The sequence below is a fragment of the Mastigoproctus giganteus genome, chromosome 9 (assembly GCF_048544385.1).
Source record: "Mastigoproctus giganteus isolate SK-2022 chromosome 9, ASM4854438v1, whole genome shotgun sequence".
Taxonomy (NCBI): domain Eukaryota; kingdom Metazoa; phylum Arthropoda; class Arachnida; order Uropygi; family Thelyphonidae; genus Mastigoproctus; species Mastigoproctus giganteus.
Genome location: NC_143583.1, coordinates 183643600 through 183661870, shown reverse-complemented (window position 1 = coordinate 183661870; position 18271 = coordinate 183643600). Strand labels below are relative to the sequence as shown.

General features: G+C 32.9%; 1 protein-coding gene across 1 annotated transcript in view; it reads right to left on the bottom strand.

Moving 5' to 3' along the window:
• Positions 1 to 18271, bottom strand: part of Pgi (glucose-6-phosphate isomerase) — a 251466-nt gene that overhangs the window by 96285 nt on the left and 136910 nt on the right. Inside the window, exon 8 of the mRNA XM_090381526.1 lies at positions 5081 to 5134. Coding sequence (XP_090237652.1) covers positions 5081 to 5134 — 54 coding nt within the window. The remainder of the gene's footprint in view (positions 1 to 5080; positions 5135 to 18271) is intronic.

Here is an 18271-nt window from a genome sequence, read left to right as displayed (position 1 = left end):
CATGTCAATTCAGTCAATATGAAAAGTGATAATTTTGTTGTTAAATTTGATAAATTTCTTGCACTGATAAAAAGATTGCTAAGTTTTGTATTTCTGCTGCCATTATCATAGAGTTTAATGAACACAAGCTGTACATTAATATGTTAAAATATGCATTACTGTTTACTGTGTACAATTGGACATGCCTGTTAAAAAAAAGAATCCAAATTTTGGGAGGATATTATTTGATGTTTAATACTTGTAATCCAAGGCCTCTGCAGCCAAGTGGTCAGGAGTGGGAGTACTGTAGCACACCCAAAGAGAGTGTGCTACAGTACTAGTACTAGACCGAGGCTGAAGTGAGTGTGCTAGACCGGGGCTGAAGCTCCTGACTGCTAAATATAGTCGATCTGCTAACCTGCACTGGATCAGCATGGCAGATTATGGTCCATTTCCCTCAACGTGAATTGTTGAGGAGGCTTCCATCCTGCAGTGGATTAATAATGGCTGCAGTTTACCTTTACTTTTAATCCATGCAAAAAATGGGTGAAATCTCTCTTTTTTTTGCATTATTATTTTTAGTAAACTTCATAACTTATGTATAAACTGATCTTGCTAATAGATTATATAAGTCATTGATTAGCTTGACATCACTTTAGAACAGCTGAGAGTAGCAAGGGGCATAATCAAATGATTAATAATTAATAAACTAAAGATGAAGTCTGACCATATTTTATGCCAGTCAACTAATCACTCACTCACTCACTCACTCACTCACTCACACACACACACACACACACACACACACACACACACACACACACACACACACACACACACACACACACACACACACACACACACACACACAATAATTATAGCTGTTTTTATTATGTTAAAACTTGTGTTAGGAACACATATAAATCGTAGTGAAATTAAAAACAGCAATAATTACTTTATATTGTATATTCCACAGTGCTTGCCTGCTTTTACTGCTAGTTATGGGGAAGTATCAACTATCTGTTCTTTATAACCATCATCATCTGCATATATAAATAAATAAATCTTTGTTGCCAAATATATAAAAGCAATGAAGTACATACATGAAGGCAGGTTTCTTCTACAGCCAGAAAAAATGGACAGGGACTGATATAATAGATAAATTAACTGACAAGGAGGAAGCTGACATCAAGATAACCAGTATCATCCATGTCAGGGGTCAATAGGATTAACAGAGTGAGTTAATATAGAGTTAGCTATGAAAATTGATACTATATATAATACCCTCCAACATACCCTTAACAGGAAATGCTATTTTAACAGAATTAGCAAGTTTGCAAGGTTCATTTAGTCAAAATATTAAGAATTTGACTGAATTTGTAGTGCTTGCTAGGGTATAAGAATAGCTCTGTGTTCTAAGATTTTCTATTTCATAATTTTTACTGGTAGCAAATTTACAAATTTGTATAAAGGTCCACACTGAGAGAGTGTGCAGCTTGCAGCATTTGTCCGGGGAGAAATCTGTCAGTCAGATGCAGCCTGTTTCTACTGATGGCTAGAGAATGAGTTGCCTGAAGAATACAGAGTGGGATCCTTCAGTGAACACAATCCCACAGATCTGAGGCTGAAATACATCCTATGAGCATATTAATGGTGGTAGTGAGTCTTCTCTCAAAGACTGAGAAATGGAGATTGGGATTTTTAGGGATTGTACTAGGCTGTGCTAATGCTGATAGGGGCACAACATGTTTATGAGCTATCCACCTGAGTAGCCAGTATTCTGAAGCATACAATGGTTTGAGAGTTGTGGGGACCACCAATGCCCATGTTTCTACTCTCCATACAAGACTGCTGAGTGCTACTGTGATATGATGCTAATATCCCTGACATAGGGGGAGGTATTGCTTAGCTAGGTTTAGCTCCTATCAGCATTAGTGGGTTTGTATCATTACTGAGATGCCACTTGGAGCCTGGGCAGTGATCCAACAGTAACGGAACATTTTATCAAGATTTTTGGAAAGAAAGTGGCATCTCAGTAATGATATAAACTCACTTTCAAACCATTAAGCAAATGTATCACTCATCAATCAAGTGTTGGAACTATTTTTTATAAATCACAGGTAGAGATTTCATTTTGGCGTGCTTAAAACAGAGGGTATTTTGACTTTTACTGATGCACAATGACTTTAGCTTGTAATTTCCAGTCTTGTTTGCACACAGTAGCACAGTAATTCTCTCTTTGTTAGTTTTCATGCTCACTTTGTTGGTTGCCTTTTTAATATTCAGTGACTTGTCGGGGAGACGTTTATAGTACAAGACTAACCTGCGATATCCCACGACAAGCCTTCCATCTCCAAAGCCACTCATCAGAAGCTTTAAATGTGTCATCTCCACCAAGTAGCTTATGAAATTTAAGTGCTTGTGCTTCAAAAATTATCTCATTTATCAGTACTCCTTCACTATGCTTCTGTAGAAACCAACTGCTTTTTTTTTGGTAGTTGTTGGCGCATCGGCTTCTGTGGCCATAATCCACCTCCCAAGGTTTTTGCACTACTTTGATCCAAGCCCAAAGCGGGATTTGAACCTGCGATCTTTGGGTTGCCAGGCAGGCACTTTACCCACCCGGCTAGCCCAACTGCATAAGCATTGATCCACATCACTGTTTTCACAAAGTCTAATTTTCTTTCTTTCTTTGGAGGCCTACTTCATGTTCTACAGAATCCATGAATGAATGCTAATAACTAATAAAGGACATAGCATTCTCATATATTTTCTTCAAAATCATAATATGTGGGGTATCTATGCCTTGTCTTTCTAGTGCCTGAAACATTGCCTTATGCTGTATAGAGTCAAATGCCTTTTCATAATCCACAAATGCCAGGCATAATGGTGTTTTATATTCATTTGCTTTCTCCATTAGCTGTGATATTACATGAAGGTGATCCATAGTTGAGAATCCTGTCCTAAAGCCAGCTTGCTCTTTCGATTGATTCTCATCAAGTATTCTTTCTAATCTGTTAGTAATGACCCTTGTGAACAATTTGTAGATGTGGGATAACAAGCTAATTGGTCTATAATTTCCAATTTCTGATTTATCTCCTTTCTTATGCAGCAAAACTATGATTGCATTATTCCACTGCTTCGGCGTCACACCTTTTCGAATGCACTTTGTGAAGAGCCTTGCCAGTTTTTGTGTTATGTCTCTTCCTTCCAATTTTAACAACTCTACAGTAACTTCATCTTCCCCCGGGGCTTTCTGATTCTTCATTTTCTTCAATGCATGTTCTACCTCATCAGGAAGAATATCGGGTATGTCGTATGTGTTGCTACTTTGCAATCCATCTTCCTCACTGCTGGCATCATTCCCTCGCTCCTTGTATAATTCTCTATAGTAGTCTTCTGCTATTTGAATTATGCCCTCTCTGCTGTTTATAAGTACGCCATTGCTATTCTTCAGTTTCAGTATCATTTGTCTTTCTGTATTACTGCTCATGGCTGCTGATTTAAATCCTTTGTTTTTCCTTAATGCTTGTTCTACTTTTCTTGTGTTAAATCTTCTTATGTCCTCTCTGAGTCTCTTTCTAATGGCTTTACATAACTCAGTATACTCAATTTTCTCCCTGTCAGTGTTTTTCTTGCTCTTCATTTGTCATCTTCGGTTCATGATGACAAGTGTTTCTTGACTAATTTTTCTTCTTTGGATTTCTTTTTCCCTATAGGTTTCTTGGGCTTTATCACTTTCAGAAAGTTGTAATATTCCTTGTCGATATCTTGGTCCTGAGCAGTCTGCAGAAGCTCAAACTTGTTCTTAAGTTCCAGTACATACTGCTTTTTACTGATACTAAAATGATGTATGCTTATCTTTGAGGTAATGGCCATTTTTAACAGCTGCTCTAAGTTGTCTTACATTTTCCTAACAAATAAAAAATTAAAAACATTTCTCTGCTATATTAATACAGTAGAACGTCAGTTATTTGGAATAATTTGAAAGGCTGATTTTTCTTCTTTTTTTTTAATGGTAGTATTTGAGACAAATGTTTATTATGTTACCAGAATATTTCTGTGTTTTTTTTTTTTACTTAGTATATCTGGTGAAATATTGGATTAGGAAACCAGAAACCATGAGTGATAGAGTTTAGTCATTTGCTTCCGTGAACCCAATTTTCCATGGCATATTTTGTTCTCTTAATTTCATATTTTATTATTTTTCTCAGTTTTTTTACAGTAAAATGTCAACAAAAAGAAACAGCACTAAAATGGGCAGAAAAACAGAAAGAATGTGATATAATCAAAGCAATATTGTTAAGGAACTTGAGAATTAGTAGAAGAGAGAGAGAGAGAGAGAGAGAAAAAAAAAAAAAAAAAGCCACAACAAATGAAACAAAAAAACAATCAATAGAACGTTAAAAAATAGAACGTTTAAAAAATTACTTTAATTTTTTCTACATAAAATTTGCAGTAAAATACCTATCTGAATATGTAAATGTGGTAATTTATATACAAGTTATTATTATTGTTTTTTAATTAAATAGTTTTTTTCACAATATTTAAAGCTTTTTTCTTTTACCTTAATACATTAATAACAAATTTATTTAATCTTACATTCAATTATCTGGAAAATTTGCTATCCGGAAGAGGTCTGACATTAATTATTCCGGATAACTGACACTCTACTGTATTATCAAAACTCATTATTACTGCTGCAGTCTGGATTGCATTTAAATGAAACTCCCTATATTACTGCAAAAGTTGCTTACTGATTTACTGCTGTGGAAAATGATTTTAAATTGAGTTTAACGCACTTAATGCACATTCAGAACGTATTCATTACTAAAGTTGATTTGTTTCTAGATATCTAAAGAAAAAATGATCAATTTCCAGAAAAATATTAAAACACAATTTTAAAATAAAAACAAGTAATCAGGGAATGGAGACTAACAAATAGTCATTTAGAAAATAAGTGTCAGCAGTCAAACACAGTAAATAAACAGATATTGGAAAAAAGTTTATTTTTATGGTAAAAAATATTCAAAATATTCTAAATATTTTAAAAGTTTTAGCATCCTTTATATTATTTTAAAGAAGCAAAGGCAATACATACATCCCAAAATTCAAACATATTCTTTTCATCAATACCAAATTCTTTCACTTTGGGCTAGAATAAATAAAACAAACAAATAAATAAAATTAAATTAAATAAAATTCATTGCATACAAATATGCAATCTATAAATGTTCTTTTAAAGAAATTATCTGTGATTTATTCTATAGACTTCTTCAAACTCAAAACTCTTCTAACTCACAGTACATTAAAACTTAGAATTACAATAAAAAATTAAAAATAATAATAATTTTCTGTGATGTAAGAGGCATGACACTGAAATTTCAATAGTAGCTATCAAACAAACAGACCATGATATTTCCAGAGAAACCCAGTTCCAATATTGTTGATAACAACGTAAGAGTAATTTGGACCTAGTACAGCAGACATCTAATCATATGATGAAATGAATAATAAAAACCTTACCCCTTTGAGGGAAAGGTTTTATTTTTCATTTTATCATATGATTAGAGGTCTGACAAAGTGAGTTTGAATTACTTTGACATTGTTATCAATGATATTGATAACAATGTAAAAGTACCTTGTTTCTCAGTAACAATATTACTTGTATTAGGATTTTACTCACACCATTTACAATATGGGGAGTTATTACATTTAATTTTAAGTGTTAATGTACTATGTATTCAAAGAGTTCTAAGTTTAAATAAGCTATGGCATAGTTCACAAGTACTTTTCTTAACCGTAAATTCATCATATGGATTACAATCATCATCCATATTTAAAACTGTTGCCCATGATTAGTGCTTGCATCTATAAGGATTAAGTTCTCAGCACCTTTCTAATGGTAATTCATAGTTTCAGTATAATTTTAGATCAACAGTCAAAAGTCTAAGTAACTTGAACACAAACAAAACTGGATGACAATAGTCATCCACGTGACTAATCTGCAGTGTTCTTGTTCTGTATAAACAGAACAAGAACACTGCAGTTATTTTATTCCAATCTTGATATCAGTATTGGTTCTAGAGGCCAACATTCCCATTCCTGTTCATTGTGTAATCATGCAGTAAGCAGATGCTGCCATGTCACAATGTAGAAAATTGGTGTATATGAATTTTAGTGTTGAGATTGAAATGGGAGTATTAGAATGGATCAACTGAGAGAGCCTATGTGTAATTCAGTGGTTATATATTTTTTTTAAATATGATTTGTTCTGAACATGGCCTGTAAAAATAACAGTCCTAATATAGCACTTGAGCCACAATTCACAGCTTCCTAAGTTTCCTATTTGATTTACAAATAACATTTCTATACTTCTACTGTAATAAAATGCATTCAGTTATTTTGGAAAATAGTGAAAATCTGAACACTTAAACATGCATAGAGTAAAATCTGTTTTTAATTTATATAAGGAATATAGATAATTCTCAGATGCTTCATAATATTTCTTGTACTACTTCTTCAGTACTGGATCCTGCACACTGTGCTGCTAAAAAAAATGACATAGCATAATACACATATGCTGGAAGCCAAAATTATTATTCCTTGTTTAACATCAATGAAATGCTAAAATATTTTCTATCAGTGTTTTACAGAAGATGGCAAGATTATTTATTTGAGCACTTTTTCCTGCAGGAACATTAAAAGTTGCATATCACATCTTTGAATACATTACAGAACACACCTCTCATAAGATCATAAAGAAAAAAGCAATCTACAAGTGCAAAAATAATTTTTTTAAATTAGATGATAATAGTGATCCATGCAATTAGGAGTATCACATGACCTTTTGCAGAAACAAAAGGTCATGTGATGATTGAAGGGTTAATGAGATATAAAGAATGTGGCAATATTTTTTGTTTGTGGTAACAAACAAGTTTTTCTTTGATTAATAAAAGTTCTTTACATCTGAGTATGAAGTAAGATAAACACTTATATCACGTGATTAATTAAGTTTAGTTTAATTGATGTACCAGAAGAGAAGAAGAGTATCTCCATCACCTCCCATAACTCGGTCACTAAAACTACAAACTAAATAAGTTTCTTAATACACCTTGAAATCTTGTGTACAGGTCAGTGACAGAAATTCTAAAAAGTTGAATATAAAATGTTTACAATTAAGAATATTAATATAAAAATAATTTTTGATGACAAGGAAGAATCTGGATTTTATATGCAGTTCCTGTTTTTAATTTTAAATTAAGAAATATTAAACAATTAAGTTTTATAAATATTATTAATTTAAAATAAGCATTAAATTTAACAGACAGTGTAAATGCTTATTTGCAGACTATTATCAATAATATAAATGGTTTCAAATATATATATTACAAATGATATGTTCAACTAACTGCTACTGCTTCCGGCCAAGGATGACACTCATATTTCTAGACAAGATCACATATCTCTATTAAAGATTAATCTAACTCAATCTCTCTTGACATAAGCACATCACAAATACTGCTTCCTCTACATCTATAAAACTGGCTTTCCTCTTTTGCTCTCGGAATTATTTTTCTTCTAAACAGCTGCTCACTCTGTACAAATCTCAAATCTGCCATACTATGGAATATTGTTTCCACATCTGGGGCAGTGCTCCCATGAAAGGAGTCCAGAAGCCTCTCTCAGGTTTCTGGACTCATTTCAAAAGATGGCAGTTAGGTTAATTAATGACCCATCTCTTATAAAGTCTCTCCACTCTGTCTCATCAACATTCTGTTCTTCTGAACTGGCTTCTCTCTCTCTCTCTCTCTCTCTCTCTCTCTCTCTCTCTCTCTCTCTCTCTCTCTCTTCCAAACCAGTCTGAACACATGCCACAACCGGTCAGCATCCCGCTTCAACTTGTTTTCTGGAACAACCCCCCTTCACATATGTTTCCCGAAAATTACTGTCTACAGAAATTAAGTCCGTTTTTTTTAAGCGGACTAAAACTTTTTGACAAGTGTCATGTTCACAAGGTGGGATGAAACTAACAAAATGTGTGTGTTTGGAATCTTATAAATAGGAGATTAGTCTTTGGTATGCATGCGTTCCAATGACCACGAATCAGATAAGGAGGAATTTTCAGTGGATTTTAAATTAATTGTTTCATTGTACTTTTATCTCATTTTAATAGTATTTCAAATTCACGTTTATGACAAAATGTCTTCCTTCACTAAAGGTTGCATGGGGTTTGATATTTCTAGGGTCGGGTTGGGGTTCATCACTGTGATCCGGGGTGTTGGACTGCCTGTGTGTCAATAGTGAAGAACACACTGAGTTTTAAATCATGTACTCTTGTTTTAACATATCATTTCGTAATTTATTCGCATAAGGAGAATTAGTAAAGAAGAAATCCTACTGACTGAATAAAAGGTAACTCCTTGTTTATTTCTAAAGTATAACTGAGAAAACAGAAGATGAAATTAAAATAATGGTAAAGAAATGTAATAATATTGCAGTTTTTAGTCCTTTATCTGCATAGTATAAACACATCATCTATTCAAATCAGTTGCCTTTTGTACTGATTTGTTCAGTTCTTGAAATATATATTTTTTTTGTTATCAAGCAGCTTTCTAAGGAAAGCAGCTTGATAACAAAAAATGACTGACATCATTTATTTGCTACTGATTTCATTTGTCATTATTTTGGTTTGGCAGCTATGGCTTGTACCTCTAGATTCTTTGTTTGGTGTCACCCCTCCACGAAGTTGTAAACATGACTTCTTTGAAAACAAACTATATAGCAAAGGTTCATATTTCTAGAAATTCTGTTGTAAGAGAATCAGCTAAAGCTTCTATAAATATGCACAAAACGTACCTCCTCTCACCACTCTTCTGGCTTGATGCATTTGAAAAGATGAAATTAAGAGTGGAACTATAAGCATAAAAACTGAACACCCTGAAAAGCTTTTCTTAGCAAAAACATATCACAAATATTGCTTCCTCTGCACTGATCAAAGTCAGACTTTCTTTTTCATTCTCAGTGCTACTTTATTTTTTTTTTCTTTTCTTTCTTTCTTTCTTTTTTTTTTTTTAATGTCTACTGATTCTTTACAAATCTTCCCCACCATGGAATGCTTTACTCACTTCTAGGGTGGGGTCTCCAAAACCTCTCTCAAGTTCCTAGGATCATGCAAAAGAGGGCAGTCTGAAATAACTTTACTATGGAAATCAACATGGAAATATTATTAAGACAATGATATTTCCATGGGATAGAACTAGGATTACACCCACCTTGCTGCAATTACAGTTTGGTACATAGGAACAGAACCTTGCCAAATTTGATCTTAACTGCAGCAGGAATTTAGTGCATTTGTTACATTGTTTAGCTTTGTTTAGCTTCTGTTCTTTGGAACAACCATCTTCCACACATATTAGCCAGAAATTAAAATTAACAGAAATTCATGTCCAACAACAACATTTGTCTTCTCAACTGTCAGCTCATACACAGGTACTAAAATATTACAGATTCTAATACTTTTCATTTCTGGAGTCATTATCATAGTTAAAAACAAAATTAGTGCATACAATTACTTGCTGTAATTCCTGGCTTTAATGACATCAATCACAATGAACATCACATAATGGCATATTCTTGTAATTAAATTCAATTCTTAGTGGATACTGTTTTCTCAGTACTTTGGTTTTCTATTCTATCTGGATATTTACATACACCATTATGAGAGAGAGAGAGAGAGTGTGTGCACAGCTCTCAGAAACAGTTTTTGACTTATGAGAAGTTAAAGTTGCAACAAAATGAATTTGTTTCTTTATAGTTGTAGGAGTCCCGAGACATTTTTAAAGCGACTCTTCATCCTTGTAGCATTTTTAAAATATTCTACCTCAGATTTTGCACTGACACATGGCTTTGTCATTCATTCTCTTTGCATAAGAATAATCCTGTTCCCTATAGGCTTCATAATATCTTTCATGTAAAATCACTGAGAAAAGTTACAGCAAAAGACCCAATAATAATAATAGCAATAAGAGCTTAATTGACGGTACTCACCTCAATCGATCTGCTTAGTTACATGGTACTGAAGTGGAAATAAAGTTTAAAATAAGTTAAAATAAGTAAAGACGGAATTGTTAAAAACTTGTAATTAAAATTTGCTCAAGGAAGAAGAAGCGCACTACCTCTCCCTGGTTGTCATTTATAAAATATTAATATGAGAACAAGGTGAAGCCAATAGTCACAATGAGCAACTTTCGTGAAAAACATCTTCAGTTGGCAATGATATAGGAGAAAAGGAATTATGTACTTAAAGAATTCCTATGTTCCCATAATGCATTTCGGGACATGGGAACTTTACGTGTGTAAGGTTCCAGACTGGTGAAAGGTTGGTTGGAAGTTTCGTGTTTAGAAATTTAAATTTAGTGTTATGGCAACACCATTCTATGACAAGTGCCTCGTGTTGGAAGATTTTGTTAACTAGATCCTAATTTAATAATTGCGATGGCTGAATCGATTAGGGGATTGTGCTTGTGAGAGTGCACGTGTTGTGTAAGTTCGGTGCCGGCTTGATTAGTTCTGAAGCTATTATGGTGGTAATAAGCACATGTATTGGAAACTTTTGTGGTGCCATATTTTGCGGTAGTGCTCCCAATATAGCATGCATTACAACCGGATTGACATTTAATTAAATATATAATGTTGTTGTTGATGTCGCTTATTGGATATTCGTGTGTCTCTTTATATGTATTAAACATGGTCCCTAATTTATTATATGAAGAAAATATTAATGTTATGTCTGTACTGGAAAACACTTGGAGAGTCTGCTGTGACAGGGGAGGAAATGTGTGTGTTTTGTCTGTTGTTCTGGTTGGTGCTATGATTGTGTGGGTTATTGACATTATTTCTTGCAACAGAAATTGTGTGTTGAATTAGGTGTGAAGGGTATTTCCTAGCTATGAACTTCTTTGTAAGATATTGTAGTTCAGTGGATATATCGTACTGTGAAGAACTAAACTTAATGGCATTGTAGATTTGATTGTAGAGAACAGACTTTTTTGTACTGATTGGGTGATGCAATTGAAAATGCATATTTTCCTGCGTGTGTGTCTTTCCTATAAATTTTTGTTCCTAGCCTGGTGCCCATTTTATATATTGTTAGGTTAAGGAAGTTGATTATATTGTCAGTTTCTATTTCAAGAGTATATTTTAATCTTTCGTGTATTGTTTTGAATTTAATTAAAAGATTATCAATGGTGGCTCTGTTTCCTATTAATAACACGTCCGCATACAGCATACAGAGCTTAATACCAAAGGAAAAGGTTGGAGTACTTGGTTTTTGATCATGGCTAAGTAGATTTCTGATAAGGGAGCTGAAATTCCTAATTCCATGGGGAGACTAAATATTTGTCCAAATTATTGGTCTTGAAAACAAAAGTGTCTAGCTTCATGTAATATCGAGGCGAGTTCTAAAATGCTGTTGACGTTAAGGGAAGTGCATTTAGCTAAAGTGTTGTAGTTTAGCTAAAGTGCATTTAGCTAAAGTATAAACTATCTGTCCAACAGAAGAGCATGATTTTATTTACAGTTGTCATTTTTTATTGACTCAATTCTGAGTCAAATCTCAAAAATTAGCCAGAAACCGACTGAATTGGTGAGGTTAAATCCAGTTTATATGAATATAAACTACAAAACTGTTTTGTTCTTTTTATGACAAGTAATCTGTATTTATAAAAGTTTATGCTTTTTTTAAAAGTCAGTTTCTTTGAGGTTTCATTTTTTTATTAACAGAGATATGGATCCTTGACAACGACCATCAAATTGGAATAAATACACTAGTTGCTCATGGCCATAGCCAAACAGTCAACCAAACACAAAAATTTCATTTCATTTTATGAAAAAAAAAAATTAAATTTTTTAAAATATAATCATAATAGAATTGCTTCACTATTTCCACTACTTCTTGCATAATTTTCAACTGATTTTTTTCATTTTTCTTTAGACCAATAAAACGTTAAAGTAAAATCATTGTCAAAAATGACACCAGAATAATAATAATAATAATAAAAAGAAATCTTCACTCTTTCTTGAAAAGTAAAAAATAATATTATCTGCTTTCACCTATTTATTAGTACAGTAAACCCTCGATTTAAGGGACTAATAGGGGAGAAGGAGTGTCTGTTAATGCCGAAAGTCCGTTAAATCGAATGTAACCTAGGGAGGAATTTTTTATTGTTCTTAATGTAAAAAAAAAAAAAAAAAAGCTTTAATACAATATACAGTACTGTACAATATAAAATTATTGAATTATAATAATGAATATGTAATATTCTGTTGTAAATATGAAATGTTGCAATTTGGCCTTTGATATCAGAAATAGTTTGTTTTTTTACACAGTAAATTTCACAAACACGTGCTACTGAGATGCCTTGTTCTATTAGCTCTAATTTCTGTGCCACGTTTAAGTTCACATGCTTTCTTTTAACTCCTCTATCACTTATACCATTTTAAATTGTAAGGATTGCAAAATTATTTAATATATAAAGTCACAATTCAGAAATCACAGAAACACTCTGTATACAACCTGACCGCACAACAGCTTGAGGCAGACTGAGACCGAAACAAAGCAAGTCGGTAGACCTGCAGTTTAGTGTCCCGAGTCATGTTCAGCTCGCAAATCACTACCTGCTTTTATCTGTTATCTGGGAAAACAGCTATTTGAACATGTTTTGAGAAAGAATAAAAAACAATTTCCTGAATTTGATTATAAAAATAAAAGTAGGTAATTATCAAAACAATAATGGAAACAGGTAATTAGTATTAATTTTTAATTAATAATAACATTGAAGTTTTGTATAACCTAAAAAAAATAATATAGTCGAGATTAATATGTCAAATCTCAAAAATTAGCCAGAAGCTGATTGAATTGGTGAGGTGAAATCCAGTTTATATGAATATAAACTACAAAACTGTTTTGTGCTTTTTATGCCAAGTAATCTGTATTTTACTTTATTACTTTATTATTATTTGTCCGGTCTGTTAAATCCGAAATCTGTTATATTGGGGTCCACTAAATCAATGGTTTACTGTATTAGTACTGGCAAATGATATACGGAAACAAGCATAACAAGCACTGCCAAACAAAAAAACCTATGCAAAATCTGCCCATCCTCTCTAATAATTTGTCCATCTCTTCCTTAAATTTATTTTAAAACTATGCATTTCCTCACCACCTAATGGTAATTTGTTCTACCCTCATCTTTTATTTTCTCAATCCATTTAAAGCCTTAAACAGTTCAGCCAGGTCTTGCTGAAGTTTCAAAGCACTGTAATTTCTAATCTGATTACAGCCAGTCCCTGGCTTACGTAAACTCGACTTACGGAAATTTGACTATACATGTCTTTACCAGCTGGTGCAAACTTAAAATCATGGAAAGATATTTTGCATTCCGTACGAATAAATGGAGGTATCGTGAAAATATTGTAATGTGAACCCAATAACACAATGTGTTTTTTTTTTTTTTTTTTTTTTTTGGTAATTCGTTCCAAGACCATGAAGTTGAAATTTTTGATATATAACTAAGCTATTTATCTCTCTAAAAGGTCATTTTTATAACGGAAATTGCACTACACTTTCATTGTTATCATATGTTCTGTAATAAAAATCAATTTTGAATACCTTTTTGATATTTTTTTAAAACACATTTCTGGAGGTCACTACCACAAAACAATAAAAACAATTTGCACTTTCCGGTTTATTGGGCTTTTCTGTTAGCACAATCTATTATAAATGGGTAGTAAACTCAATCTTATTGCATTTGCAATAATACCGATAACTGGAATTCTGTGGGTTTTACGTTACTGTATTATGGTGAAATGAGTTCCCCTTCACTGAAATCTTCAATCATATAAAAAACAAATAAATTTTCAGAATATTCTCTTCATTCCTATTTACTTATTAAAATGGTAAAGGAAAAGGGACCAATGGAAAGTGCAAGTGCTGGCAGTGCTAGGAAACGAAACAAAATTGATTTAGAAATGAAGATGATTACTTAAGAAGTATGAACATGAATACTTGAACTTGCTGAACATGAACTTGCTGCTTCAACATGAATACTATTTTAAGAGATAGTGCACATATAAAAGAACCTGTTAAAGGATCAATGAGTGATCACAAAACAGCATTCAGGTGCTATATCGAAGATGGAAAAGCTATTAATAATATGGATGGAAAATCAGATTCAGAAGCAAGTGCCCATGAGCCCAATGGCCATTCAGTCAAAAGCAGGAAGTATTTGAAGATATTAAGGATAAGCACAGCAAATTCCAAGCCAAATTTGTGGCAAGCAATGGGTAGTTTAATAGGTTCAAGCATCATGCTGGTTTCTGAAACATTAAAGTATGTGGTGAAGTCGCCAGTGCCAATTCTGCAGCTGCAGAGAAATTTTGTGATGTGTTGGAAAAAACCCCTTCTAAATCTCCATAGCCCTCAACTTCTGCAGCAGTGTGCTTATCAGCTGGAGAGTTAATTCTGGAAACGATGCTCGAAAGATAAAACTTGCAGGACGTTAAGCCTGACACTATCTTTTCATAATTTTTTTCTGTGCATGAGATAAAAAAAAATTGAATAAATAATTCTATTTACATGTACATCGAACATTTCTTTTTGCTTCAATCAAATTTGGGAGTGCTGCATAAGCATTTAGGGAAATTCCGACTTAAGTAGAGTTCTGCGGAATGCAACCCTTATGTAAGTCGGAGAGTGGTTGTACTCTTCTCTGGACATGTCCCAGGAGATTCACATCCTTCTTAAAATAAGGCTTCTAGAGCTGCATGTATTACTCAAGATTCACCTTAATCATTGCCTTATACAAAAGTATAATCATCTTGTTGTTGCTGCTGGCAAAATTCCTGTATGGCATTGAGCGAACCCTATGAGTTGTCCTCAAAGCCTGTCCATACTGCTCACAGAACCTCACATCAGACTATACAATTACCCCTAGATGTCTTTTGTTCTCCATTACCAAACAACCTAATTGATATGTTAATCAGGAATTACACAAAGTACTGCTGTCCATATTCAGTACTTTGCATTTATTAATGGTAAACCTCAATTGCCACCTTTCAGTCTGTCTACCTAATTTTTATAGCTATTGCTATAGAAATATGTCTTGATTGCTGTCATTAACCTCTCCTATCAATGTTCATATCATCTGAACTTAGGCAATAAGCTTTATATGCTTTCTTTACTATTCTTATAAATATTTAAACAGTAAGAGGCCAAGCACTAAATCCTGAGGGCTTCCATTAATGACCATCCAGCATTCTGCCACTCAACCTTATCTGTAACTTGCCCCTAATACCAGTTTATACATTTTTCATGTGGAACAGTGTTAAAAGTTGCTTCTGCTGCTGATTTTAATATACTGCCTCTTTTGCTGATTCTAACAAGTATCATTATTTACTTTTAGCTTCGGCATTTTCTTTTCCAATTTCTTCTCAGTTTTAACAAAATCATTTAGTTTTAGTTATAACTTGACGTATTTCCGATGTTCCCATCTCTAAAAATTTTATCGTGGGTAAATGTAGGTACAAAATATTTGATTTGTGAGCAACATAAACAGGATCATCAATAGTTATGGCATTCATATCTAATGGGCCAATGTGGTTCATCACTTTCCGTCTAATGACATAAGCAAAGAATTCTTTACTTTTCTTTGCATTTTTAGTCAGTTTTCTCATAATATGCTTTAGATTGCTAAACTCCTTTAGTAACTTGATTGCATATTGGTATTTGTTGAAATTAGATTTTACCAAATTGACAAATGACCTTATGAAATTTTATAAAAATATTTAAATCGCACAATACCAAATTTTCTTAAATCCTTTAGAATATACCTAGCCTCACAACCACATAATATTTTTCTGCTTATAATCTTTTTTTTTTTTTGAATATGAAATTGTTTTGTGTTATACAGTTTGTATCAAGCAACTTACTGATACTATTTATAAAACTTAATTCTTTCCGTTATATCTTCATTTAAATTAAAAATAGGAATTGGATGTAAAATGCATGTTGTTTCTCATTATCAAAAAAAAAAAAAATTGTATTTTTAATGTTAACATACTTATAATTGTAAACATTTCGTATTCAATTCTTTAGAATCTACTCCCATCTACTCTTGCTACTAACTTGATGGAACATTTCCATAGTGGATCCAAAAATATACAAAAATACACAAAAGTGTACAAAATTACTAAATTTCAAAATTATAAAATTACAAAAAGAGAGGGGAGACAGGCATAACAAAATATCAAGTTTTACCTTTTGAGCATCGTTGCCAGAATTAACTCTCCAGCTGATAAGCAGGCTGCTGTGGAGATTTAGAAGGGGTTTTTCCCAACACATTGCAAAATTTCTCTGCAGATGCAGAATTGGCACTGACGACTTCACCGCATACTTTAATGTTTTCGAACCCGGCATGATGCTTGAACCTATTAAAACCACCCGTTGCTTGCCATGAACTTGGCTTCGGGTTTGTCGTACTTATCCTTAATACCTTCATAAATACTTCTTGCTTTTGCTTGAATGGCCATTGGACTCAAGGACACTTGCTTCTGAATCTGATTTTCCATCCACTTTATTAATAGCTTCGCCATCTTCGATATAGCACCTGAATGCTGTTTTGTGATCACTGTTGATCTTAAATGCATTGATCCTTTAATATATTCTTTTATATGCGCACTGTCCCTTAAAATAGTATTCACTGTTGAAGCAGTGAGACCTAATTCTGTGCAATAGATGACAATGACAAACTTTGTCCTGCTTCGTAATTCTTAATTAATCACTTCATTTCTAAATCAATTTTGTTTCGTTTCCTAGCACTGCCAGCACTTGCACTTTCCATTGGTACCTTTCCCTTCACTATTGTAATAAGCAAATAGGAATGAAGATTTCAGTGAAGGGTAACTCATTTCACCATAATACTGTAACGTAAAAACCAGCAGAATTCCAGTTATTGGTATTATCACAAATGCAATAAGATCGAGTTTACTAACCATTGATAATAGATTGCACTAATAGAAAAGCCCAATAAACCAGAAAGTGCAAATTGTTTTCATTGTTTTATGGTAGTGACCTCCAGAAACGTTTTTTTAGAAAAATATCACAAAGGTGTTCCAAACTGATTCTTATAATGGAACATATGATAACAATGAAAGTGTAGTGCAATTTCCATTATAAAAATGATTTTTTAGAGAGATTAAAAGCTTAGTTATATAGCGAAAATTTCAATTTCCAGAGTCTTTGAACAAATTACCAAAAAAAAAAAAAAAAAAAAAAAAAAAAAGTGCTATTGGATTCACATTACGATATTTTCACGATACCTCCATTTATTCCTATGGGATGCAAAATATGTTTCCACGATTTTTTTAAAGTTTGAACGGGCCAGCAAAAACTTATGTAAAGTCAAATTCTCATAAGTCGAATATTATGTAAGCTGAGGAGTGGCTGTATTGTTGCTTATTCTCAGTTAAGCGTCACCCTGAGATAGCAGTTTGTTTCAGATACAGCTGCCTCCTTATTGATGGAGCAGCAGGCATCTAAGATGCAAAGATCAGTTGGCTCAGTTGTGAATATGATTGATATTAAGAAGTTTGTAGTTTCAAAGTCATAACTAATTTAGGCTATGAAGTGTGAAGTGTTGCCTACAAAGTGCAAGAGCAGGCATCTTGTTAAGGATTTTATAATACAAGATATTCCAAGAATGCCATTTCATTGAAAAATTTGGTTTGTTTTGATTTGGCTGTAAACAGACATGATATGAACTGTGCTAACTTATATGTACTAAATCTTCTGTAATGACACTTCATAGTCTTAAATTAATTATAACTGAGGACTGAATAAACAAAATTTCCCCAAGTCATTACATTCAATAGACAGTCAGTGCTAATAACATACGTAATAGGAGTTCACTTGCAAAAACCATGACACATCGGTGCTACCATACAGAAAACTTTTGAAATGTCCCTCTTATCTCTGTACATAAAATTGCCATTTTCTAGAGATAAGAAACAACAAACAAGAAAAATTTATTTTCTAAATCAATATTATTTTAACCTGCAACAAGAAAACAGGAAACCTTAAACTCCAGTTTTTTTTTTTTTTAAACGGTGAACTTGCAACTTTGTGGGCAAGTCTCAAGCTGCATTACAGATATAGTTTTCAATTTCAGAGTTCAGTGGAACTATAAAATGGTATTATAAAGCTAATTTGATTACCTAAACCTAGTGAATTTCT